Source organism: Hyperolius riggenbachi, chromosome 1 (genome assembly GCF_040937935.1).
Source record: "Hyperolius riggenbachi isolate aHypRig1 chromosome 1, aHypRig1.pri, whole genome shotgun sequence".
Classification (NCBI taxonomy): Eukaryota; Metazoa; Chordata; class Amphibia; order Anura; family Hyperoliidae; genus Hyperolius; species Hyperolius riggenbachi.
In genome coordinates this window covers 578,888,066-578,913,781 of record NC_090646.1, presented here as the reverse complement: position 1 = coordinate 578,913,781, position 25,716 = coordinate 578,888,066, and the positions used below count along the sequence as shown (strand labels likewise).

At 42.2% G+C, this 25,716-nt stretch overlaps 1 protein-coding gene across 4 annotated transcripts in view; it reads left to right on the top strand.

Annotated features, from left to right (window-relative positions):
* The window catches only part of MSH3 (mutS homolog 3), a 246,423-nt gene that overhangs the window by 59,695 nt on the left and 161,012 nt on the right, over nt 1-25,716 (top strand). For all 4 annotated transcript variants that reach the window (XM_068247988.1, XM_068247981.1, XM_068247994.1 and 1 more), the window contains exon 9: nt 16,886-16,989. In XM_068247988.1, coding sequence (XP_068104089.1) covers nt 16,886-16,989 — 104 coding nt within the window. The remainder of the gene's footprint in view (nt 1-16,885; nt 16,990-25,716) is intronic.

Sequence of the window (25,716 nt, the reverse complement as noted above, 5' to 3'; positions counted from 1 at the left end):
TGTACTGTACCTGTAACACTTTTTTTTCCTGTGTCTGGAGCCTGGTGCTATGGTAAAATGTTTTCTTTATACTCCTCCAGGGTGAGTGAGCGTCCATCTTGAGTTCCTAAATAGCAGTCGTTCCCATATAGCACCAAAAATGCAAACACAGGAGAAATCGCAATCGCTTAAAAATCGACCTCAATAAAGCTACCTTCACAGTGGGCGTTGAGTTGTGTTCCCTGTAACAGCAGCAACAGAATAGGAAAAGCAGCGCTGCACGTTATCTGCACAGTGGCACATACATTGAAGCATGACTATGAAAAGGGAAGAGCGCAAATACAATCTGCCAGAAGGTTGCCATGGTCAATCATTTAAGTTCCGCGGGCTTGTGAGTGGCCACGCACAGGAAGTCACCATGCGGGATCATACAGATGCGCGCACACACATCGGCATCCCCTGAGCCTGTCTAGCCGGTATTTGAATAATAAAGTTATAAAGTACAAAAAATGGATAACATTTGATCAGTAGATATCAAAACATAGAAAAAATACCATACACAGGCATACAGTGAAGCATACTGTCAATTAAAAGTATGCTTCCCTGTCACACATTTTGTGGTCACACACTACAATGCTGTATGCCATTATACTGCACCAGCCGCACTGTGAATGTAGCCTAATGGGACTGTAGGTTCAAACAGATACACACTCCTGAATGTTCAAAAAAATGTATTGGTGAGAGAATGTTTTTCATACAATTTAATCAATGTTGAATTTATTTTCTATGATTTTAAAATCCGTGTTTCATCCTGCTTTATCCACAGGCACTCCATTATGCAACCTACCTGTAAGCCCACATGCTGCAGTTTTGCAACCCCCATCTTGGCAAATCTACCAGATAAGGGGCCCTATTTAAAATCCATATGTACTCACACATGTAAGATGTGCATATGTCCCACAGTAAATGTATAATTTTTTTACCTCCTTTGTAGCTGTCGCTTACAGTAGGTGTTATCTAATTTACTCTGCGACAGGTGTATGTAAGTGTACATGTATAGTTTACATTTTGGGCTTGATTCACTAACCGGCGGTAAGTGATAGCGCCGGAGTGAACAGCCACTTAGTGCCCCATAAGTAGCTTTGCGGGCACTAATAGTCCCGCAAAGCTACATCGCGCATAGCCCAGGGCAGTGTGCGCAGCTGTTAATAGTGCGCGGTGCGACGATAATGTCGCACCCGCTGCCCTGTAAACGTCACACCCCATGCGACGAAAACGGCGCATCGGGTGCCCCCAAAACGGCGCATCAGTGCGCTGCTTCGGGGAGCACCCGATGCGCAATTTTCGTCGCATGGGGTGTGACGTTATCGTCACACCGCGCACTATTAACAGTTACGCGCGCGCACTGCCCTGGGCTGTGTGCGATGTATGGGCACAAACCACATAACTCCGTGGTCTGCGCCCACTAAGACTTTAGGCTCACTAACCGGCTTAGCGCCGGTTAGTGAATCAAGCTGATTATGTAATACGTACGTAGTACGTAGTGTCCCTTTAAGCGTGTACAGAGTATATTGGCTCATTGTACAATTCAGCACTGGTGGTTGGTGAAAGTGTATCAGTGAGCAGCAAGAATTCTTCCTTAAAGAACCGCTATAAAAGAAACTGGTTTTCTGTAAACTCCACATACCTATTGAGCTTTTAGCAAGCAACACTAAAATGCTTTTCAGGGGTCTCTCGGCGCTGCCTGTGTAAAAAAAGCCTCGTTTACCAGCTATTTTGTGTTGGGAGGGAAGTCAGAACTGAACTGTAACCTGGCTGTAAACTGTTTACTTTACACTGAGTAGCAGGGAGAGACACACAGACAGGAACACAGAACTTCAGCTGGTGATTATTTACACAAATTTGAAGCTGTATTTCTGCTTTCTATCATTCAGTTACAGTATTAGAGCCAGTGAAGACTGTTTCTGTCGATGTGCTGGGCACAGTCCTCCATAGTAATGCCCACCTTGAGAACTAATCTCTGTAAATGTCATTTCTGTTTGTAAAAAACTTGTAGAAATGAATAAAAGCCTTTGTAATTGCTATTTGCTAGTAGTTACTGGAAATATGTGGCATTTAGAATTTTAGAACTTTTCTACCAGCCCCCAGCAGATGCCCTGTGCCCACGCCAGGGCAAAACAATCCTCTGGTCCCTCGCCGCGGCTCCATTGAATTTTGTGAGCCGATGGCTACTGCGCCTGTGCGGCCCTGGCCACACGCATGCTCACTCGCATTGCTGAGAGCATCCTGCAGTGGCCGTTGGCTTGTAAGTCAGCGGTAAAGAAACTGAGCCATGGCAGGGGACCGAAGGATCATTTGCTAACATTGCAGGCATAGGACGGCTGCAGGGGGCCGGTAGGAGCCCCAGTTATGTGAAACTAGTTTTTGTTTGTGGTTGTTTTTTTTTGGGGGGGGAGGGGTTGAGTTTTCAGGTCAGCTTTAAAACTGAAACGTATCAGCTATGCAAGCATGCAGATTAGATGCTCATGACTGAAGTCTGACTGGATTAGCCGCATGCTTGTTTCAGGTGGGTGAATCAGACACTACTGCAGCCAAAAAGATCAACCGGATCCCAGGAAACTGATATTGTATAAAAGGAAATAAATAAGCCTCAGCATGGGCATCTGAACTCTTCCGTGTCTATGCAACCCCATAAGCAGCAGACACTGATACTTATGGTTTTTTTTGTTTGTTTTTTTAAGCAGTTTGCACTGCATTAGCTCTGTTGTTGGGTTGGACCAGGACTATCCCTTCCCGTCCACACACGTTAGTGAGCCTTAAGTCACCCATGAATCTGTCATCTGTCCGCTGGTTGTCATTCCTTCAAATCACTTCTGTTAGGTATTAACTGCTGCATACCGGGTACACCCCCCACTTCTTGCCATTTTTAAGATCTGACTCTCTAATGGCCCATACACACGGGCTACAACTGTCGCCGCAACCACGTGGCACGCGCGTGCTGCGGCGACAGGTCGCCCGTGTGTCTGAGGCGCGCACCCCGAACCATCGCTATTCCCTGGCGCGGCCAATTGCCGGCAACAGCTTTCGCCGCAACATCGACGCAACTGTCGCTAGTCCGCCGTGTGTATGTGGACTAGCGACAGCGGGGGGGGGGGGGCGGCGGCAATGAGGAACTTTCAACGACCGCTTCCGCCGAATCTGAGTCACTCTGTGCGCCGTGTGTACAGCTGTTGCACAGAGGGACCTGGCGACGAGCTGTCGCTCCTTTTTTTTTTTTTTTTTTTTTTTTTTTATGGCTCGAGCCACCGCTGTGGCTCATGTGTATGAGCCTTTACTCACTCACCAAGCCATTAAAAATTAGCCCTTGTTTAAGTTGCTCAGATCCATTCATCTTCCTGAATGTTGCTCTTCCGCCCCATCAGCTTCAAGAACCAACTGTTCACTTGCTGGCTTATATATCCACCTTTGTACATCTGATGTGCCATTGTAACACAGTAAGCAATGCTGTTTACTTCACCCTTTGGTGGTTTCATTGTATCTAAACCAAGTGAGTAGAAAAATTGTTATAAAATGTATTTGTTTTTTTGTTAAGTGGTTTCTAATAATGGTGTGAAAGTTAGCATTTCTTCTTTGCACAAAAGCAAATATGACTGTATGGGTAATAAAAAGTAGGAAAATAAGTTTTTATTGAATATTATGTCAGAGTTCAATCCCGCTTTAATAACTAAATCAGCAATATCTACATTTTGTGAATGAACATTTGCCCCTATTGTTAATTGATCAGTAAAGATGTGTTGCTGCTGCTTTACAATACTGTAGATATGGAAGCTTGTCAAGCTATATCAAAGCGTTATTTGTACTGGCCTGTATAGGGTTTTACAGGTACATACAGAATGGTACCTGACCACAGGAGACCAGATAGCCTTCTGTAAAGGTGGTCACACACCATACAAGTTTTTAAATATCTGTTCAATTTAAGAATTGCAATCATTTTTTCTGACTGATTGTAACATTTCAAAAATATGACCAATGTACCACACACATATGTTAAATTTTTTCCCAATTATGATAAAAATGATTGGAAATTCTGCCAAAATTGCTAGGGTGTGTATATTAATAAATTGACAATCCAACACACACCATACAATCTTTGAAAGACTGAAGAAAAATATCTGGCATTCCGGATCGATTAAAATCGAAGAAAACGGGAAATGCGATCGGATTTTTCAGTCGAATGAAAAAAAAGCTTTTGATTTGTTTCGGGAGATCTGATAGTTTTTATCGAATTGCCGTAAAATCGGATCATTTTATTGTATCGTGTGTGGCCACCTTTGCGCAGACCATCAGCTGACAAGTGGGTGTCTGACTTAGTTTTCAGCCTGTATGGATGTAATTTGTTTGGCTGTATAGACACATTTGTTTAATGTTGCCATCTTAATTATGGGATGTGGTCACTTGAAAAATATATGTAGACTGCAATGTCCATGTCAGTATCTGATAAATTAGTCTATATCTCTTCATTGCAAAATTACCAGAGTGTGGCAAATGTAAAAACCATGACAGGAAAGAGATACTGATGTCATTTCTATTATGGATGTGTTATAGTTTAAAATATATAGCACTGTCAAAGTGTCAGTTAATGAAATTCCAACTTGACAGGTTGCGGTTTTGATTTTAATTCACTTTTGTGGAAAATCACTGCACCTCTGCAAAAACTTAGCCTTTGTGATCGGTCTTGCTCCATTCACTGTAGTAGTTGGCTCTAAGGACTTCTGTTTTGTTCAATTTCTGAACTGTAATGGCTTGTTCACACTAAGGGCGCTTTCAGGTTTTTTTTCTTTTAAGCGCTGGTGATTTTCCAAATCGCCCTAAAAGCAAAATCAATGATTCCCTATTATTATTATTATTATTATTATTATTATTATTATTATTATTTAGTATTTATATAGTCTTGTCACTAACTATCCCTACCATAGTCCTATGTCTATGTATGTATTGTGTAGTGTATGTATAGTAATCTAGGGACAATTTTTTTTTTTTTTTTTTTAGGGGGAAGGCAATTAACTTATCAGTATGTTTTTGGGTTGTGTGAGGAAACCGGGGTGCCCGGAGGAAACCCACGCAGACACGGGGAGAACATACCAACTCCTTGCAGATGTTGACCTGGCTGGGATTCGAACCAGGGACCCAGCGCTGCAAGGCAAGAGCGCTAACCACTAGGCCACCGTGCTACCCTATGAGAGTGCTCACATATGAGCTGTTCTATTCTGATCCAATGCGCTGCCTGTACCATTTTCTGTGCAATTTGCCTATAATGGAAGGTATAGGGAAATCGCAAAGCACTTGAAAAAGTGCTTTGTATATTGATTTCCCCAGCGCTTTCATGAATAAATACATTGTATTTATTCATTTCCGGGTACAAGAGTTCACTTCATGACTGAGGTCAGGAAGTGAAAAAAAATACATCTGTAAAAGCGTTTAAAAAAAGCACTTGATGCAGTGCAGGGAAAGGCGATTTTTAAAAATTAAAAAAATGCTCTGCGCTTGAAAAAGCGCTGGCGATTTATGATGTGAACAAGGCCTCACTGTTGTCCTATTTCTTAACTGCAAGAGCTGTATTTGATGTATCTGGACTGAACTAGAGAACAGAGATGCTCACATCTTGTGAACTTTGCTAGTCCAAAGATAGTAGGGATGGTCAAATTTCTCCTCTTTTCTCATTGGTTCATAAGCCTGCACAAAGCAGGAAGTAAAACCTGTTGCATCCTTTCACATCCTACTGTTTTTTCTGGGTTTGTTTCAGCATATATGGCAATTTTGCCTTTGGGCAAGTGAGGCTTTGAGATGCAGCTGAAGTAGGCTTTGAAAAACCTGTGGATGGAGATCTGAAGCTTTACCAAAGTCAGCTATATGTAGCCAGTTTGCCATCCCTTATTTTGTTTTACTAAAACCATTCAGAATAACATCAGATTACAGCAAAGACCAAATGACTCAGCTCTACCACCTAGGAATCTCCTTTTTACAGTATTTTGCAGAGTGCATAGTATAGACAAGTACAGACAACGTTTCAGGTAGGTGCCCTTTATCACATTCCCTTTATCAGACACTTGATAAATGGCACCCATCCAAAACTTGCTTGTCCGCACTATGCACTCTGCAAAATAAGAAGGAAATTCTTTCCACCTTGGTGGTAGAGCTATGTAATTTGGTCTTTGCTGTACTGCACAGGGGTGGTGGACTACCCTGCAATACTTTGGTGCTCCCATGACAAACCTCACACTCTGTGTAGCCTGCAGGTTCTCTGCATAATACCATCAGATTACAAGCCGCTATGCATATTGCCTTTAGTACACTTCTAGTTACTTGAAGATTGCCAGGCCTTGCAGCTAATGGGTACTTTTATTATTTAAGTTTCATTAAAACAATGTCAGAGTTTTATGATGAAATGAATCTTTACCCATCCACTTACAAATTGTGCAACACATAGAAATAAAACAATAATTAAAGCTTGGCAGGGGCTCTTAGCCTTCCTCTTTCGCAAAACTTCCTGTTATTGTTGATGGAAATTTACTATGCCTTTTAAAAATCCTTGCAATTAATGGATAGTTCTTTAAGTTAAAAACAAAATGCAACATCAGAGTTCAATTAATCTATATGTAGCAACTGGCCTGCATATCTGTATAGATTTTTCTCAACACTTGTTTCCAACAGGCTGGAGGCTCTTCCACTTTCTTAAAGAGACTCTGTAACAAAATGTTAAGCCTTATTTCTTCTATTCTATAAGTACCTATACCTGTTCTAATGTGCTCTGGATTAGTGCAGCCTTTTTTAGTTGTACTGTCTCTGTAATATATCTAATCTTCTTTTCTTTGTCAAGCTTTGTAGATCCAGGGAGGAAGTGGCTGCCTCTGCTGTGATAGGGAGAAGTTATGCACACCCCCTGCACTCCCCCTGCATGCTCTGTGTGTGTGCTTTGTTTATTAGTCACAGACAGGGTATCTGCTCTCAATTTCAATAAAAAAAAAATGTCAGTTAAATATATCATATAGAAGACACGCACAGTGGTATTTGAGAAGTGAAGTGAAGTTTTATTGAATTTTACAGAAAGTGTGCAATAATTGTTTAAACAAAATAAGGCAGGTGCATAAATTTGGGCACCACAAAAAGAAATGAAATCAATATTTAGTAGAGCCTCCTTTTGCGGACATTACAGTCTGGATTCTGGTTGAAGGTATTTTGGAACATTCCTCTTTACAAAACATCTCTAGTTCATCTCTAGTTCATTAAGGTTTGATGGTTTCCGAGCATGGACAGCTCTCTTTAACTCACACCACAGATTTTCAGTTATATTAAGGTCTGGGGACTGAGATGGCCATTCCAGAATGTTGTACTTGTTCCTCTGCATGAATGCCTTTTGGATTTTGAGCAGTGTTTAGGGTTATTGTCTTGTTGAAAGATCCAGCCCCGGCGCAGCTTCAGCTTTGTCACTGATTCCTGGACATTGGTCTCCAGAATCTGCTGATACTAAGTGGAATCCATGCGTCACTCAACTTTGACAAGATTCCCAGTCCCTGCACTGGCCACACAGCCCCACAGCATGATGGAACCACCTCCATATTTTACTGTAGGTAGCACGTGTTTTTCTTGGAATGCTGTGTTGTTTTTCCTCCATGCATAATTCCCCTTGTTATGCCCAAAATAACTCAATTTTAGTTTCATCAGTCCACAGCACCGTATTCCAAAATGAAGCTGGCTTGTCCAAATGTGCGTTAGCATACGTCAAGCGGCTGTGTTTGTGCTGTGGGTGGAGAAAATGCTTCCTCTGCATCACTCTCGCATACAGCATCTCCTTGTGTAAAGTGCGCCCAATGGTTGAACAATGCACAGCGACTCCATTTGCAGCAAGATGATGTTGTAGGCCTTTGGTGCTGGTCTGTGGGTTGACTCTGACTGTTCTCACCATTCGTTGCTTCTGTTTATCCGACATTTTTCTTGGTCTGCCACTTCGAGCCTTAACTTGAACTGAGCCTGTGGTTTTCCATTTCCTCAATATGTTCCTAACTGTGGAAACAGACAGCTGAAATCTCAGACAGCTTTCTGTACCCTTCCCCTAAACCATACAATTGTTTTCTCATCCGTTTATTTTCACCTCGGATGTCCGAGGCAGGTTTTATTGGCATAGATGACAGCTGGACACAGAATGTGTTGTGGTTTTTTATTTATTTATTATAACTTTCTTAATTCTTGACAAGAGATGATTGTAAAAAAGGTTCTGTAGGCTAAAATAGCCTCTCTTAGAAGAGCTTATTCGCACTCGTATCCCTTTTGTAAACCTCATTTTGTTCAGTGAATGATCGATCCCTGGTATTTCCACTCTTCCTAACTCATTATTAACAGCAAGAGTTTCTTGCTCAGTACCTGAGAGGTGATGACTCTGGTTTAACATGAAAGAGAAGATCCTTAAAAAAAAAATCAACTTACCCAGGGCTTCCTCCAGCCCCTGGCAGCCGTCCTGTGCCCTCGCCGCAGCTCCACAACTAGCCGGTGCCTTGGAGTCCCCTCCGGTGCAGAAACTGACCTCACCAGGTCTGCATCTACTGTGCGAGAGCCGCTCGTGGTCGTGCTGACGTGGTCTGCAGTGAACACTCTAGACCACGTCGGCATGCGCAGTAGATGCCGTCAGCATCTGCAGTGGAGGGGGCCCCGGGCCACTGGCTGGAAGCGGAGCTGCGGCGAGGGCATAGGACCTTAGCCAGGGGCTGGAGGAAGCCCCGGGTAAGTAGGTTTTTTGTTTTCATTTGCTTGCATCTGTCCTTTTAAAGTACAACTGAAGCGAGAGGGATGTGGAGGTTGCCATATTTATTCCCTTTTAAGCAGTAACTGTTGCCTGGCTATGTTGCTGATACTCTGCCTCTTGTAGTTTTAGCCATAGACCCTAGACAAGTATATGCAGATCAGAAGTTTGACAATATTGTCAGAGCTGAAAAAATTAACCGCATGCTTGTTTCTGGTTTACTTCAGACACTGCTGCAGCCAAGTAGATCTACAGGGCTGCCATGCTACTGGTAATGGTAAAAAGGAAATAAAAATAGCAGCCTCCATATTCTTCTCACTTTAGTTGTCCTTTAAATAACTTGCCCTACACTTCATGGAGATAGTACTTCTTGTAACAGGTAATTGTTATTGGCATATACACTCACCTAAAGGATTATTAGGAACACCTGTTCAATTTCTCATTAATGCAGTTATTTAATCAACCAATCACATGGCAGTTGCTTCAATGCATTTAGGGGTGTGGTCCTGGTCAAAACAATCTCCTGAACTCCAAACGGAACGTCAGAATGGGAAAGAAAGGTGATTTAAGCAATTTTAAACGTGGGATGGTTGTTGGTGCCAGATGGGCCGGTCTAAGTATTTCACAATCTGCTCAGTTACTGGGATTTTCACACACAACCATTTCTAGGGTTTACAAAGAATGGTGTGAAAAGGGAAAAACATCCAGTATGCGGCAGTCCTGTGGGTGAAAATGCCTTGTTGATGCTAGAAGTTAGAGGAGAATGGGCCAACTGATTCAAGCTGATAGAAGAGCAACGTTGACTGAAATAACCAATCGTTACAACCGAGGTATGCAGCAAAGCATTTGTGACACCACAACACACACAACCTTGAGGTGGATGGGCTACAACAGCAGAAGACCCCACGGGTACCACTCATCTCCACTACAAATAGGCTTCTTAGTGCCAATTGGGCATCGTTTAAATGCCAAGGCTACCTGAGCATTGTTTCTGACCATGTCCATCCCTTCATGACCACCACGTACCTATCCTCTGATGGCTACTTCCAGCAGGATAATGCACCATGTCACAAATCTCGAATCATTTCAAATTGGTTTATTGAACATGACAATGAGTTCACTGTACTACAATGGCCCCCACAGTCACCAGATCTCAACCCAATAGAGCATATTTGGGAAGTGATGGAAAAGGAGCTTCATGCCCTGGATGTGCATCCCACAAATCTCCATCAACTGCAAAATGCTATCCTATCAATTTACGCCAACGTTTCTAAAGAATGCGGTCAGCACCTTGTTGAATCAATGCCATGTAGAATTAAGGCAATTCTGAAGGTGAAAGGGGGTCAAACACCGTATTAGTATGGTGTTCCTAATAATCCTTTAGGTGAGTGTATATATAAAAGTGTAACAGGTTCAATGTTGCCTAAACTTGTGGTGCCCAGAACACATACGTACAAAATTGAAACATGAATCTTTAACATTTTTCTAGTTAACATGGCGTTGGAAAAGGAAAGAAAATGACAGAACAAGAATTGTTGTACTCACTATTTGATGCCCATTTTCTTAATGCTAAGTTTCCAGCTGTTATCTGAAACCAATTCCTGAGTATTTGGTTCCAAATTCTCTGTTCCCTTGTGTCCTCCTTTGTCCTTGCTGTGTCCCCATGTCCACCTCTGTTCCCGTGTGCCCGCTGTCCACCTCTGTCTTCTTGCATCTTCCTTTGTACTTGCTGTGTCCCCATGTCCCCCTCTGTCCTTCCAGTTTCCCTTCGGGTCATTTCAGTCTCTCCCTCTGTCATTCCAGTGTCCCCCTGTGTCCTTTCTGTCTCCCCTTCTTTAAAAAGTGTCCCCTTGTGCACTTGCTGTCTCCACCTCTTTAAAAAGTCTCCTCGTATCCTGTTTTCCCATTTTTGAAATGTGCCCCCCTGTGTCCTCCTCTATATAAAGTGTCCCCCTATGCCACGGTCACGCAACCTCGGCCCGGAGCTTCAGCATGTGTTAGTTCCCAATGACGGAACTGAGGTCTCGCCCGTGGCACCATCTGCGCCTGTAACAGAGCAGCAGCGTGGCGTGATTGGTAGTTCGCTCCGCCTATCAGACTGCAGGGATTTGGAGGCAGCCTCTTAAGTTACTTACACACGCTGAAGCTCAGTGATCAGAGGGACAATTTGTAAAGAGGGGGAGACAGGACACAGGGGGACTACACAGCGCTGCCGAGAACGCCGTTCGCGACCCAACCCGCTACCAGGAAGCGATCATCCTCCTCCCCACAACCATGAAAAATCCCCACACCCACTCCACTTTTCATTGGCCAGCTTCTTACCAACATAAACCGTAGATCTTAAAATCAACCTCAGCTCAGATATGTTGTGTGAATACTTTATCCTACTACCAACTACTGAATCTGAGAGAGCCTAAGCACTTTGAGTCCTATGGGAGAAAAGCGCTATAGAAATATTGTTGTAAAAGCAAGAAGTTTTAAATCAGGATGACTTGGCTAACGCGGTACAATACCCGACTGCTTATTGTTGTAAAATTACTGAAACCAAATTATGGCTTTTTTTAGGTGCAGGTTTAGTAAGAAATGTTGTTTTTTTTTACTTTTGATCATATTGTTTGTTTCATTGATTTTAATCGAGAGTCTTGCATTCTGTGGACTAAGAACTATTTATGTCTATTTACACATTTTAATGTGAACCTGGGACTTAAAAGAAAAATACTTGCTTCGGGAAGCCTCTAGATCCTAATAAGGCGTCCCCCGTCATTCTCAGCCAGCACAATATAGCGCAGACACCCTTGAACGATCGATAAGAACATTGGTCCTTTTAAACCGTACCAATACTAGCTTGTTCATGGTCAATGGTTGAAAGTATTAGAGGCAGAGGATCAGCAAGACAGACAGACAGCTGGTAAGCTTCAAAGGAAATAAATATTGCAGCCTCCATATACAGTAACTCTTCCCTCGGGCTCTCTTTAAATGCTGCTCCATATGTAAATGAACATGACTGTATTGCAATTGTCTTCACTATTCAGCTTGCAGTGTGAATTGTCAGTCTTGCTCCAGAACGTCAGTGGTCCTTTTTAATTGTCACACACACAAAGGCTAATTAATGTAGACTTTGTGACATCTATTAAAAATGGTCTCTTCTTTAGCCAACTTGGAAGGGAAATATACAATGTAAATTCTTCCTTTCAAACAGAACTCACATTAACTTGTAAAATTCATTCATCTCTAAGCTAATACAGAACACTATTTAGAGTCATGCTGCGAATTACAAAACGTCCATTACTGTGAATTGTTCTTGGACAGAATGCTTCAGCTTAGTCTGCCCTTTCCTCTGCAACTTCATTGACCTTTGTAAATTTGATCAGTGGTGAGAGAATGAATGTGAACATTTGAATTATTTTTTCATTTGGTTTTGAAGGCGCTTTGTCATCAAGGGAGCTGAATGTGTATCGGTGTAAGGCCACTACGATGGGGCATAGAAAACTTCACTTATAGTGAAGAGCAAGGATTTTTTTTTTTTTTTTAACATGCAAATATCTACTGACTCAGGAAGACAATTTAATTTGGTCTCCAGCTGCTGGTTAATTATCCGTCTTAATTTTTATTATTATTATTTAGTATTTATATAGCCCCGACATCTTCCGCAGCGCTGTACAGGGTATACAGTCTTATCTCTAACTGTCCCTCAGAGGAACTCACAATCTAATCCCTGAAGCCTTTAATTAAATGACCAGCCAATCGTTACATATGGCCTGCCCATTCACACACATAGCAACACGCATGGTCTCGGTGGAAGACACAGGGTGGGCTTAGAGGAAGAAGCCTGATGTCAAAGGCCAGATGCAGCATGCTAATAAAACGCAGGGCACTGAGAATACAGAATTGGGGTTTGGAATTCAAACCCCGCGCTGGTAACAAACACACACTGGCCTCAATTCACTAAGCTTTATCAAACACTTTATCAAACGTTTGAGAATTTTCCTCATGGGTAAAATCTAATTTTGAATTCACTAAGGTGTTATAGATTTATTAAATGTTTTATCGATAAAATGTTCACTAAATCTATAACATCTTAGTGAATTCAAAATTAGTTTTTACACATGAGGTAAATTATCAAACGTTTGATAAAGCTTACTGAATTGAGGCCACAGTGTACCAACGATTAAAGAAGAATAAACAAACAATAGTAACCCTTGTGCAGAAGGCAATAACACTGCCCCAGTGTTCTCCCCAGACATTTTTTCCAGCCGGGTGGCAGGCGAAGGGGTAATGCAGGGCCAGTGCAACTCTGCTTACAGAATAAAAGGAAGATAAGGAGGCAAGAAGATGTACCTGCTAAGTACACACAATGCAATTTTCTGACAGATTTACTGTCAGATCGACCATTTCCAACATGTCTGATCTGATTTTTGATTTTCTGTTCACTTCTATAGGAAATCGTGCGGAAATCAGATAGGACATGTTGGGAATAATCGATCCGACAGTAAATCTGTCAGAAAATTGCATTGTGTGTACCTAGCAGATTGTTTCAGATTAAGGTGCCCAGGTCCCTTTTTAAGCAGACCTGAACACAGAACTTCCTCTCTGCTCTAAAAGATGCACAACAGCACAATAACCTTTAACCTTCCTGGCGGTAAGCCCGAGATGAGCTCGGGCTATGCCGCCGGAAGGCACCGCTCAGGCCCCGCTGGGCCGATTTGCATAATTTTTTTTTCTGCTGCACGCAGCTAGCACTTTGCTAGCTGCGTGCAGTGCCCGATCGCCGCCGATCCGCCGCTATCCGTCGCGCCGCAGCCTCCCCCTCAGACCCCGTGCACTGCCTGGCCAATCAGTGCCAGGCAGCTCTATGGGGTGGATCGGAATCCCCTATGACGTCACGACGTCGTTGACGTCATCCCGCCCCGTTGCCATGGCGACGGGGAAAGCCCTCCAGGAGATCCCGTTCTTTGAACGGGATCGCCGATCGCCGGCGGCGATCGGAGGGGCTGGGGGGATGCCGCTGAGCAGCGGCTATCATGTAGCGAGACTTTGTCTCGCTACATGAAAAAAAAAAAAAATTAAAAAAAAAGATTTGCTGCCCCCTGGCGATTTTTTAGCAAACCGCCAGGAGGGTTAAAGGACAACTGTAGTGAGAAGAATATGGAGACTTCCATGTTTATTTCTTCTTCAACCATACCAATTGCCTGGCAGCCCTGTTGATCTATTTGGCTGCAGTAGTGTCTGAATCACACCAGAAACAAGCATGTAGCTAATCTTGTCAGATCTGACAATAATGTCAGAGACATCTGACATGCTGCATGCTTGTTCAGTGACTATGGCTAAACGTATTAGAAGCAGAGGATCAGCAGGACAGCCAGGCAACTGGTATTGCCTATAAGTAAATAAATATGTCAGCTTCCATATCCCTTTCACTTCAGTTGTCCTTCGAAGAAAAGCATTTGTTTGTTACAGCTGATACAAATCCTGCAATAAATCTGCACTGTTTCTACTTCCTGCTTTTTTGGAAGCAGACATGTTGTTAACATTCAGTGCTTTTCAAATGAGCTTATCTGCCCTATTTGAAATGACAGTCATGTGACACAGGAAGAGATCAGATTAGACAGGCTACGCTCTCTAAATACAGGGTGCATTTCTCTCTGCTTTCCTTCTGTCCTGTGCGAGAGTTCAGCTCCACTAAATTCCTGTAGTGTGATTGTTGAAGGGGGAGGGGCACCACTACAGACATAATACAAGCTGGGGCCAGTGGGAGACACACACAGCAGGAGAAGAGTGCACAGGAGGCTGCCTTAGAGACAGCCCGTCACTGAACATGCTCTGCATGGCTGTGTCTCCTCAACCCTTTGCTATTGTGCAAGGCTGGCGCTGATTGAAAGCAGGCAACGGAGCGCTCCTATGTGAAGTTTACAGTGCTGGATTTTAGAAGCCCCAGACAAGCCCATAACAGGCGGGCGGGGTTTCAAAACAGCCGGGCGGCCCACCCACCTAATTAGCCCTGGGGAGAACAGTGCCCGTAAGACAACCCGAACTGTGCGAACCAATCCCCATGTCCACAATAACAAAATGCACAGAAATTCCGCCGTATTATAGACAGCCCATTATATATCAAATAAATCCAAAAAGTAAGAAAAAAACTGCTAATATAACACCCTCTACATAATTGTATATACAACATAACTCCCAGGTAACAGAGACCAGGAGAAATAGCTAAAATAATAATCTACTGACCCCTTACCCTCACAAGCGAATAAATGGGGGAAGAGACAACGGGGCAATAGATATACGAATATAGTGGCCATCCTTGACCACAGGTGAAAGACAAAACGGGCACTGGGAGGCACAGCAACAACACCGTCATTTGTTCATTAACCACTTAAGGACCAGGGTATTTTCTTCTGATCAGTGCTGCGTGGACTCTCCAGCCCGCAGCACCGATCAGGAAATAGCCAGGGCGATCAGACTTCCCCCCCTTTTTTCCCCACTAGGGGGATGTCCTGCTTGGGGGGTCTGATCGCCGCCGGCTGACCACGCTTTCCGGGGGGGGGGGGGGCTCTTCAAAGCCCCCCTCCGCAGCGCTTTCCGCACTCCCCGGCTTTCCCTCCCTCACCATCTGAGCGGCGCAGGACGGATATCCGTCCTGCGCCGGATAGGCTTTAGCCTATCATATGCCGGCGATCCCCGGCCAATCAGAGGCCGGAGATCGCCAATCTGCCTTACGGCGCTGCTGCGCAGCAGCGCCGTATGATGTAAACAATCCCTGCGTGTTTACATTACATGTGCGAGCCGCGATCGCCAGCTCGCACACTCCTTCACGAAGACGCCCTCCGTGAACTGGCATGGAAAGTTTCCATGCAAAACCACTAACGACCCGCCGACGCCTATCGGCATTAGGCGGTCGTTAAGTGCTTAACCTCCCTGGCGGTAAGCCCGTGCTGAGCACGGGCTAAGCCGCCGTGGAGGATTTCTCAGGCCCTGGTGGGCCGATTTGCACACTTTTTTGTTGCACGCAGCTAGCACTTTGCTAGCTGCGTGCATAACTCGATTGCCGCCGATTCGCAGCTACCCGCCGCATTAGAGGGGCACACCCCCCACCCCAGTCAGTGCCAGGCAGCTCTGAGAGGTGGATCAGGACTCCCTCTGACGTCACGACGTCGGTGACATCATCCCGATCGTCGCCATGGCAACCAGGGAAGCCAAACAGGAAATCCCATTCTGAACGGGATTTCCTGTTTGCTCTGATCGCCGGAGGGGTTCCGAGCGATCGGAAGGGGTGGAGGGATGCCACTGCACAGCGGCTATCATGTAGCTAGCACTAGGCTAGCTACATGATTTAAAAAAAAATAATTAAAGTGCTGCGCTGCCCCCTGGCTGTTTTAATAGACCGCCAGGGAGGTTTAGGCCAGGTAAAGTACAAGCTTGTAAATTATAAATCCACCAGCATTCACATCGTAGAAGAAGCCTATCAAAAATTACCCCCTCTGATCGTAGGGTGTATACCAGGAGTCCCCAAGCGTTTTGGGTCGAGGGCCGAGTCAACATACTTCAGATTGCTTGGGGAGGGGGGGACGGAGTATACATAAAATGATGTAGAAGGCTTTGCGAGCCAGACAGTGAAGCATATCTAGGTGACAACCTACAGTCCAGTTGGACAACCGTGTCACCTGATGTGGAATTTGATTGGAAACCAGCGAATTGCTGCTTTCTGGCTTCATTCTATATGCGGACCACCAATTAAAGATGTAGCTGACCGCATCTATAAGTAATACATTTTGTGTGTGTGTGGGGGGGGGGGGGTGGTAAAAAAGCCTCAGGGGGCCACATCCTTAGTTTGAGGACCACTGGTGTATACGATCAAGGGCCATAAACCTGACACCTCGTGTGCTACCATCATGTTCAAGGGTACAGTGTCTTGCCACAGGGGAACTCACATCACCATTTTCGATATTTTATATATATACTCCCGCAGGGGGTGCTTAGTTAATAATATACATATGATATTAGATAAATCAATAATAATGACAGTAATGATGATGATCCGTGTTAGTTGTGCAGAAGCTCTAAAAACAGAGCACTGTTTTTAATATCTCCTATTTTCTCCCATTGGTTTAGTTTAAGAGATGATGACCGGATACGTATAGAAAGAATGGACAGCCTACATTTTGAATACAGCCAGGCGTTTCAGCTTATCAGCGATTTCTATGGACGTGATGCAGGTATGTGGAAACAAAAGGAAAAACGAGAGCCCCAATTGTGTATTACAGTTATTTCAAGTCTGTTTCAAATGGAAAGAATGTTCCTCACAATGAGGTGATGCAGGTATGGTTCTTTTATTTCAGAACGCACTGTGCTATTAGTAGGACACTGTAGCGCTCCCCCCCCCCCCCCCTTTCTCTGGCTCCTGGGTGGTATCGGTTTGGCTGAGAGTTATGCAAAAAGAGTTTCCCCATAATTGGTAGTTGTCTTCTGATAATCTTCTTCAGTCTTCCATGTTTGATTGTGCCGAGTTCTCCTTTAATAATCCTCATGGAAATAAATGGGGTTCATTTGTGGGCAATGCCCATGACTGAAAACAGCTTGGAAACCTGTATAAGCTTTAGACTGTACATCAAAGGTACATTTGTGTAAAATTGTCATTTCTGGCAGAATATAATTGCAGGTCATCATTGCTCATATCTCTGTGCGCTATAATGCTGCCAACTTCAAAATATTAAAGGGGCACTATGGCGAAAAATTGTAAAATTTAAAATATGTGCAAACATAAACAAATAAGAAGTACGTTTTTTCCAGAGTAAAATGAGCCATAAATTACTTTTCTCCTGTGTTGCTGTCACTTACACTAGGTAGTAGAAATCTGACAGAAGCGACAGGTTTTGGACTAGTCCATCTCTTCATAGGGGATTCTCAGGGATTTATTTATTTTCAAAAGCACTTAGTGAAAGGCTTTTGCTCTGTCCAACTGCCAAAAAACTGTGTAGCGAGCAGGGAAGCTGGCCAGAATCATTGTTTAAATGCATTTTAGGGAATATCTTTATAAAGAATAAAAACCTTGCTGAGGATCCCCTATAAGGAGATGGACTAGTCCAAAATCTGTCGGTAATGTCAGATTTCTAATACCTACTATAAGTGACAGCAACACAGGAGAAAAGTAATTTATGGCTCATTTTACTCCCTTTAAAGTAGCACTGCAATGATTCCTAGCAGAATGTCACAAATTATTTAGGATATAAATTATTCCGGCTTCAGCCTCAGAAATGCTTCTTATTACTATATATTGCCGTATATTGGCATGTAACCCCGTCCTAACAACGATGTTTAGATTAGGCCAGTGATGGCTAACCATGGCACTCCAGCTGTGATGGAACTACAAGTCCCATGAGTCATTGCAATACTCTGACAGCTATATGCATAATTCGGTGAGGCAGAGGCATGATGGGATTTGCAGTTTTATCACAGCTGGAGTGCCAAGGTTATCCATCACTGGCTTAGGCAAATATGTTGTGCAGCTTTCTGTCCCAGAGCACTCTGGGAGATCATGTGATGTTCTCGCTCACTTCACAGAGGAGTAAAAAGTAAAAAAAAAATTATACAGTGATTCACCTTGCCTGCGCTAAAGATGCCAGCATCTATAATACATTTAAGAATGTAAATTGTAGCGAGGTTAGATTTTACAGTGGGCAGACATTGACTAAACAATTTACAAATTAATATTGTAAAAATAAGTAATTTTTTAGTGTGTGTGTGTGTTTCTGTGTTTCTTTATTTGTGTGTATATAGTCGCTCTGTAATTGGACTTAATATTGCTAGTATATTGCTATATATTGCTGTGATGTATAAGACTACATTGATTATGTATTAAAATCCATGGGACATAATTCCTCTGCATAATGAATAGACTAGCAGAAATGTAGACTAATGCTGCGTACACACTGGCGACTATGGTCGTTTGAAACAGCTCATTAACGATCGTTCCGCCGACAATCAGGGAAAGAACTTTACCCAACGATCATTAACACGAACGACAAAAGAACGACATCGGGAAGATGAAGATATCCAACCTGACGGATCGTATCTACCGACAATCGTTGGAAAACTATAGTGTGTACAGACATCGGCCGAGAACGATCGTTACAAGGGCCAATGCGCCTGCGTTGAATTCTGCCCAGCTTCAGTACTTCCTTTGTAGCGCAGCCGTAAAGATTGTTACATTGCTCATTTCAATGAAGCTTTGTTTTCAAGTTAACAATCATATATTTGTATCTATTGTAACTCCATGTTAGTGGTTTTTTTTTTTAATTTTTAATAAATATGTACGCAACATTTCCTTCTGATCGTTCTTTTCTGCGAGAACGATCGTTACAATGTGTATGATGATCGCTGCATCCCATCGTTGCATGTCAATCTTTCCAATATCGTTCGTCTGGTAACTATCGTTCCTTACAAACGATAGTTATCGCAAGTGTGTACGCAGCATTAACCAACCCTGATGTAAATCATTTTAAAATGAGCCCTGAACGCAATAGCTGTAACTTGGGATATTAGGACTCGCGTAAGCTTCTCATGGCCTCACATAAACTATAATTGATCCAAAAAGACTTTCTTTCACATTCATTCTGAAACAATACGCTGATAGTGAGCGAGATTCATTAATAATAATAGATGGGGTGAGTTAGTGATACTGCTGCAGATGTCTAGAAGTCTAGTACCGCAAATAAAAACACAGCAGTGGTGTTTATAGACATGGTACAACGAGACCTCATATCCATTAAATGGGATGATAAAGATAAACTTGCAAAACTTGAATGACAAGCATTTTCAGGAATTGTAAAGTAAAAAGGGAATTATAAAGAACAAAAGTAGTTATACTGCCATATGAGAAGCATTTCAAAGACCTAATTAGGCGAGGAGATCTATTATAAAAACACCCTTTCCAATATGGTGTTTGTCTGTTGTTGTTTTTTTTTGGGGGGGGGGGCCTAAAAAAAAGCTTGGGTTTTATCTACGGTGGCATTGTTTATTTTAAAACTATAGTGGAGAGAAATAGTGTAATTCTTTTTTTTTTTTCCTTTTCAAAATACAAAGAGAACAAAATATTAGCTGAATTACTAAAAAAAAAACTCCCCAAAAATGTAATTTGAAAAAAAGCAAGATATAGATAATATGGCTGTGATAAGTAGTGATAAAGTTATTGGCGAGTGAATGGGAGGAGCGATGAAATGTGAAAAATGCTTGCATCCATAAGGTGAAAACAACCCACCGGCTGAAGTGGTTACTGTATAATGTGGTTATTGCACAGTTTGCAATCCAATAGGAGTGTTCTACGAAAAATCCAACCTCTTGCACAGTACACAAAGAAAAGTTTTCATTCCACATATAAATGCTATAGAAATCACTGAGCTGCGCTGTGTTAGTTAAGTTAGCTACATCAGAGTGTAATTATCTGTAGGAGTGCCTAATCAGTAGGTTTAACTCCCAGCACCCTGGCTCTACCTCTACAGGAAAAGACAGAAGCTTTAACCCTTTCGGTGCTCCCTGAATGTTAATCCAGTTAAATCTTTGGGGGTCTTTTTAGGATTCATGTAAATTTAATGAATAAATGGTTTTTATCCCCTAATGGTTATCATGCTTTTCCTAATCTTTTAGCACAGAGAGGAAGTTCTGAATTTAGATCAACTTAAGGCCTCTTGCACACTAAATGCGATTCCGATTTTTTTTTTTTTAGATGTCTGATTTTGGATTCTGATTAAAAATCTTAGCAGCGTGAAGTACGTTTTAATCGGAAAACAAAATTGGATCAGATAAAAAAACGAAAGCGCATGTAGTGTGCAAGAGGCCTTAACTGGTGGAATAATGAAAATTAAAGATCAATGCCTATTAAATTAAAGATCAATAAAATAAAATTAAAGATCAATAAAATAATGCACACTCCTGCTCGCGTCTCCGGGAGAATACTGCTCAGGCGCAGTGTGCCTTTTTCTTGTGCTGCGCCTGCGCAGTAAGCTCCTGGAGACGGGAGCGTGCGCGGCCGTGCAGACGGGTGACACGCGTAATTAGACCGAGACCGGCAGCAGGGAACCAGTAATCTGAGGAGGACGGCGCGGGACGTAACAGCTACAGGGGGCTGATAGAAGCCCCAGGTAAGGTGTCTGTTTTTGTTTATTGGATGACTCCACAGAACCCCTTTAAAGAGGAGCTGTTAGGTATAGGGTTTAAGAGAAAAAAAACACATATATCAGTAGCTAAATATTGGCTCTACTTACATTACATATGCATTTCACTGTCCACGTTTGTACTTCACAGAATTTTTATATAGGATTTGCAGAGAATGATGCTCCGGACAGCTCATGGCAGGTTCCATGTTTGTCTGTCTCCTATGAAGCCAATTGTGATGTCATATCCTCCCTGCTTCCTGATGATTCCACTCACAAAATAGATCCTAATGGACAACACTACTGTGCAGTGAATAGTAATTAGCCATGTGGCTAGGAACAATAGCGGACTCATCCAGTATACTCTAATGGAACATGTGCCCTGTGATTTTTCAGTGCTGTGAGTTTAGGCTGCTGCTGTTAGAAGCTGCTGTAACATGAGCCTGTAACTTTTCACTGTGAAAGCAGCCTTAGGGCGTGATAGGGAAATGAAGGGGATGACCCAGTGCACTGGGGAGAAGCAGCCCCAGAATGCTTTGCAGTATCTGTTATGCGTCCTGCCGGCCTCCTTACAGAGCTTGGGAATAACAGCCTTGCTGTTCAGCACACTTTACAGTAAGAGAGATTTTTAACTTCAGTATTGCCTTTTTGGCTTCCTTCTAAACTGTTTAACACAGGAGAATAGAGGTTTAAATTAGCTTTTACACCCTGACAGTTACTGTTTAAACAGATCCAGAAAACACAAACACATAATGTGCTTTTGAGATCAGGTCACTAAGAAAAAATATTTATAGGTTTGCTATTGTTAATTATTTATCTTTTTAAAAGCAGTATTTGTCTAGCAGAATTATATGTTCTCCTTACTTGCATGCATATGGCAAGCTGCCAGCATTTCTAGGTTTATGCCAAGTCTGGTAAATATTTATTGTACAGTACTGTTATATGTTAAGGTTTTATGAATAAAATATAAGATATAGGCAATGCATATCTTATAAGAAAATGTGACATCACCCTCCCAAAAAGGGATAAGAAATATCCTTGTAAATATGCATGATAGAGGTTGGCAGTCATAGTGCAAAAACGTGCATGGAAGGTGAAACACAGTGACAGTATTAAGAGGCAGAGGCCACGGGGAACGAACCCCACTGCCTACCACTAGCATGCATTTTTGCATTTTTACAAGGATATTTCTTATCCCTTTTTGGGCAATTATTGTCAATACCTTTTTGTATTAGAGACATATAAGGCTATTTATATATGATAATATTATCATTACTGGTTTATTATTGACTATTTTACCTTTTGATACTTTGTGATAAAGTTCATTATTTTTTGGAATGTACTGATAAACATTAGACTTTCATATATTTTAGATTCATTACACACAACTGAAGTAGTTCAAGCCTTTTATTGTTTTAATATTGATGATTTTGGCATACAGCTCATGAAAACCCAAAATTCCTATCTCAAAAATTAGCATATTTCATCCGACCAATAAAAGAAAAGTGTTTTTAACACAAAAAAAGGTCAACCTTCAAATAATTATGTTCAGTTATGCACTCAATACTTGGTCGGGAATCCTTTTGCAGAAATGACTGCTTCAATGCGGCGTGTCATGGAGGCAATCAGCCTGTGGCACTGCTCAGGTGTTATGGAGGCCCAGGATGCTTCGATAGCGGCCTTAAGCTCATCCAGAGTGTTGGGTCTTGCGTCTCTCAACTTTCTCTTCACAATATCCCACAGATTCTCTATGGGGTTCAGGTCAGGAGAGTTGGCAGGCCAATTGAGCACAGTAATACCATGGTCAGTAAACCATTTACCAGTGGTTTTGGTACTGTGAGCAGGTGCCAGGTCCTGCTGAAAAATGAAATCTTCTTCTCCATAAAGCTTTTTAGCAGATGGAAGCACAAACCCACTTTTGAACTAGAAACAGCGGCAGAAACGCCTGACCTGGGCTACAGAAAATCAGTACTGGACTGTTGCTCAGTGGTCCAAAGTACTTTTTTCGGATGAAAGCAACTTTTACATGTCATTTGGAAATCAAGGTGCCAGCGTCTGGAGGAAGACTGGGGAGAGGGAAATGCCAAAATGCCTGAAGTCCAGTGTCAAGTACCCACAGTCAGTGATGGTCTGGGGTGCCATGTCAGCTGCTGGTGTTGGTCCACAGTGTTTTATCAAGGGCAGGGTCAATGCAGCTAGCTATCAGGAGATTTTGGAGCACTTCATGCTTCTATCTGCTAAAAAGCTTTATGGAGATGAAGATTTCATTTTTCAGCACGACCTGGCACCTGCTCACAGTGCCAAAACCACTGGTAAATGGTTTACTGACCATGGCATTACTGTGCTCAATTGGCCTGCCAACTCTCCTGACCTGAACCCTATAGAGAATCTGTGGGATATTGTGAAGAGAAAGTTGAGAGACGCAAGACCCAACACTCTGGATGAGCTTAAGGCCGCCATCGAAGCATCCTGGGCCTCCATAACACCTGAGCAGTGCCACAGGCTGATTGCCTCCATGCCACGCCGCATTGAAGCAGTCATTTTTGCAAAAGGATTCCCGACCAAGTATTGAGTGCATAACTGAACATAATTATTTGAAGGTTTACTTTTTTTTTTTTTTAAACTCTTTTCTTTTATTGGTCGGATGAAATATGCTAATTTTTTGAGATACGAATTTTGGGTTTTCATGAGCTGTATACCAAAATCATCAATATTAAAACAATAAAAGGCTTGAACTACTTCAGTTGTGTGTAATGAATCTAAAATATATTAAAGCCTAATGTTTATCAGTACATTCCAAAAAATAATGAACTTTATCACAATATGCTAATTTTTTGAGAAGATCCTGTGTGTGTATGTATATATATATATATATATATATATATATATATATATATATATATATATATATATACATACATACATACATACATACATACATACATACATACATACATACATACATACATACATACATACATACATACATACATACATACATACATACATACATACATATCACTACACACCTACTATTTGTAATAGATTGCTAATACTTACCAAAAAATTGAAAGTAAGATTAAGTTTATTTACAACATAGAAGTTCAGGAAAAGAAGAGAGGAACATGCTTTGCACTCGTTCAAGCATTTATTGCCGTATTAGCTGATGGCCCGGTGTTGTACGGATTTGGCTAGAGTGCAGCAGATTGGGTGTTTCTGACAATTTTGACAGATCTGACAAGATTAGCTGCATTCTTGTTTCTGGTGTGATTCAGGCACTACTTCAGCCAAATAGATCAGCAGGGCTGCCAGGCAACTGGTATTGCTTAAAAGGAAATAAATATGGCAGCCTCCATATACCTCTCACTACAGTTCTCCTTTATACCCCTGTTGAGATGCAAAATTTTGCGTGGGCCAACTCCTGCAGGAAGATTAGGTGGACAGGTTAGATCCTGCATATTCTGGTGGGCGAATGCAATTTGCATATGCTTTGCCATTTTAATTAGTCAGATGACTTGAGGCAGCCAGTATTTAGTCAGGAGTTGACTGGTCTGAGCACACATCGCTTTTTTCTTCTGTGTAGCATACAATTCTCCTTTATGCCTTATAAAATCATCTTATTAGACCTTTATCTTTAGCACCCCCCAAATACCGGGACAAAATTCCACGACTTCTCCGCCTCTTCCCTGCCCCTCTCAGAGCTCGTCACTGCACAATATCCATTATCTGAGTGCCTGCACTTTTTCTCTACCTGCGATTCAACATAGAAGTTAATTTGTTCATCCAGGATACAAAAGAGTGTGCAAAGGCACCAGTCTGTTTTGGGGCTTACTTCAGCCATAAAATATGACTTTCTGAAGAATTATTGGAGGGCTTTCACCCATAAATAATGGCATTGTAAAAGTGGTACCATAGTCGCTTTAATAAACTGGAGAACAAGAAACTCCTGATCTGTTTTGTAAATAGGCCCCTTAGTGAGCTTATCTTATGTCGCTGCTTATGAATTTTAATCTCAGTGGTTTTTGCTGTTAGGATCAATGCAGAAATTACATAGTTTAAATGAAACCTTGAATTTGATTAATGGAACGTATTGTTGTTTTTTTCATGGTATGTAATTGCTATTTTGTATTACTTGGCATCAAAACGGAGTTATCATCCCGCTGTGCGGTGTGTGTGTATAAATATTCCCAGTTTTCCTTAAATTCAATCTGTGCTGGAGATGAACCAACAGTTACACTCCATGGAGGGATGTGAGGCCTTCTAGCAGGCAGGCAGTCATTCAATATCCTTTCAATGGCCTGATCAGAGGCAAACCCCCACTGACTTCAATGTGATCAGCTTCTTTTAAAATGTTAGGAACAAAAATATGTATGCCCTGAGGCTTCTTCCGTAGTATGCAATAGTATACTACTTTAAGAAATGATCGTTATGAATATTGATTTAAAGGGGAACTCCAGCCTAAACAAACATACTGTCATTAAGTTACATTAGTTATGTTAATTAGAATAGATAGGTAATATCATCTCCTCCCCACCCAGTTTTAAAAGAACAGGCAAAAGTTTGTGATTCATGGGAGCTGCCATCTTTGTCATGGGGGCAGCCATCTTTTTGGTTGAAAGGAGGTGACAGGAAGCAGGAGACTCAGTTCCAACTGTCCTGTGTGCTGATCACCCCTCCCAGCTGCACACACTAGGCTTCAAATGTCAAATTCAAAATGTAAAAAAAAAAAAATTGCACCAAAACAGCAGAACGAGAACAACATCATAAGAAATCCCAATCATGCTTTGCACAGCA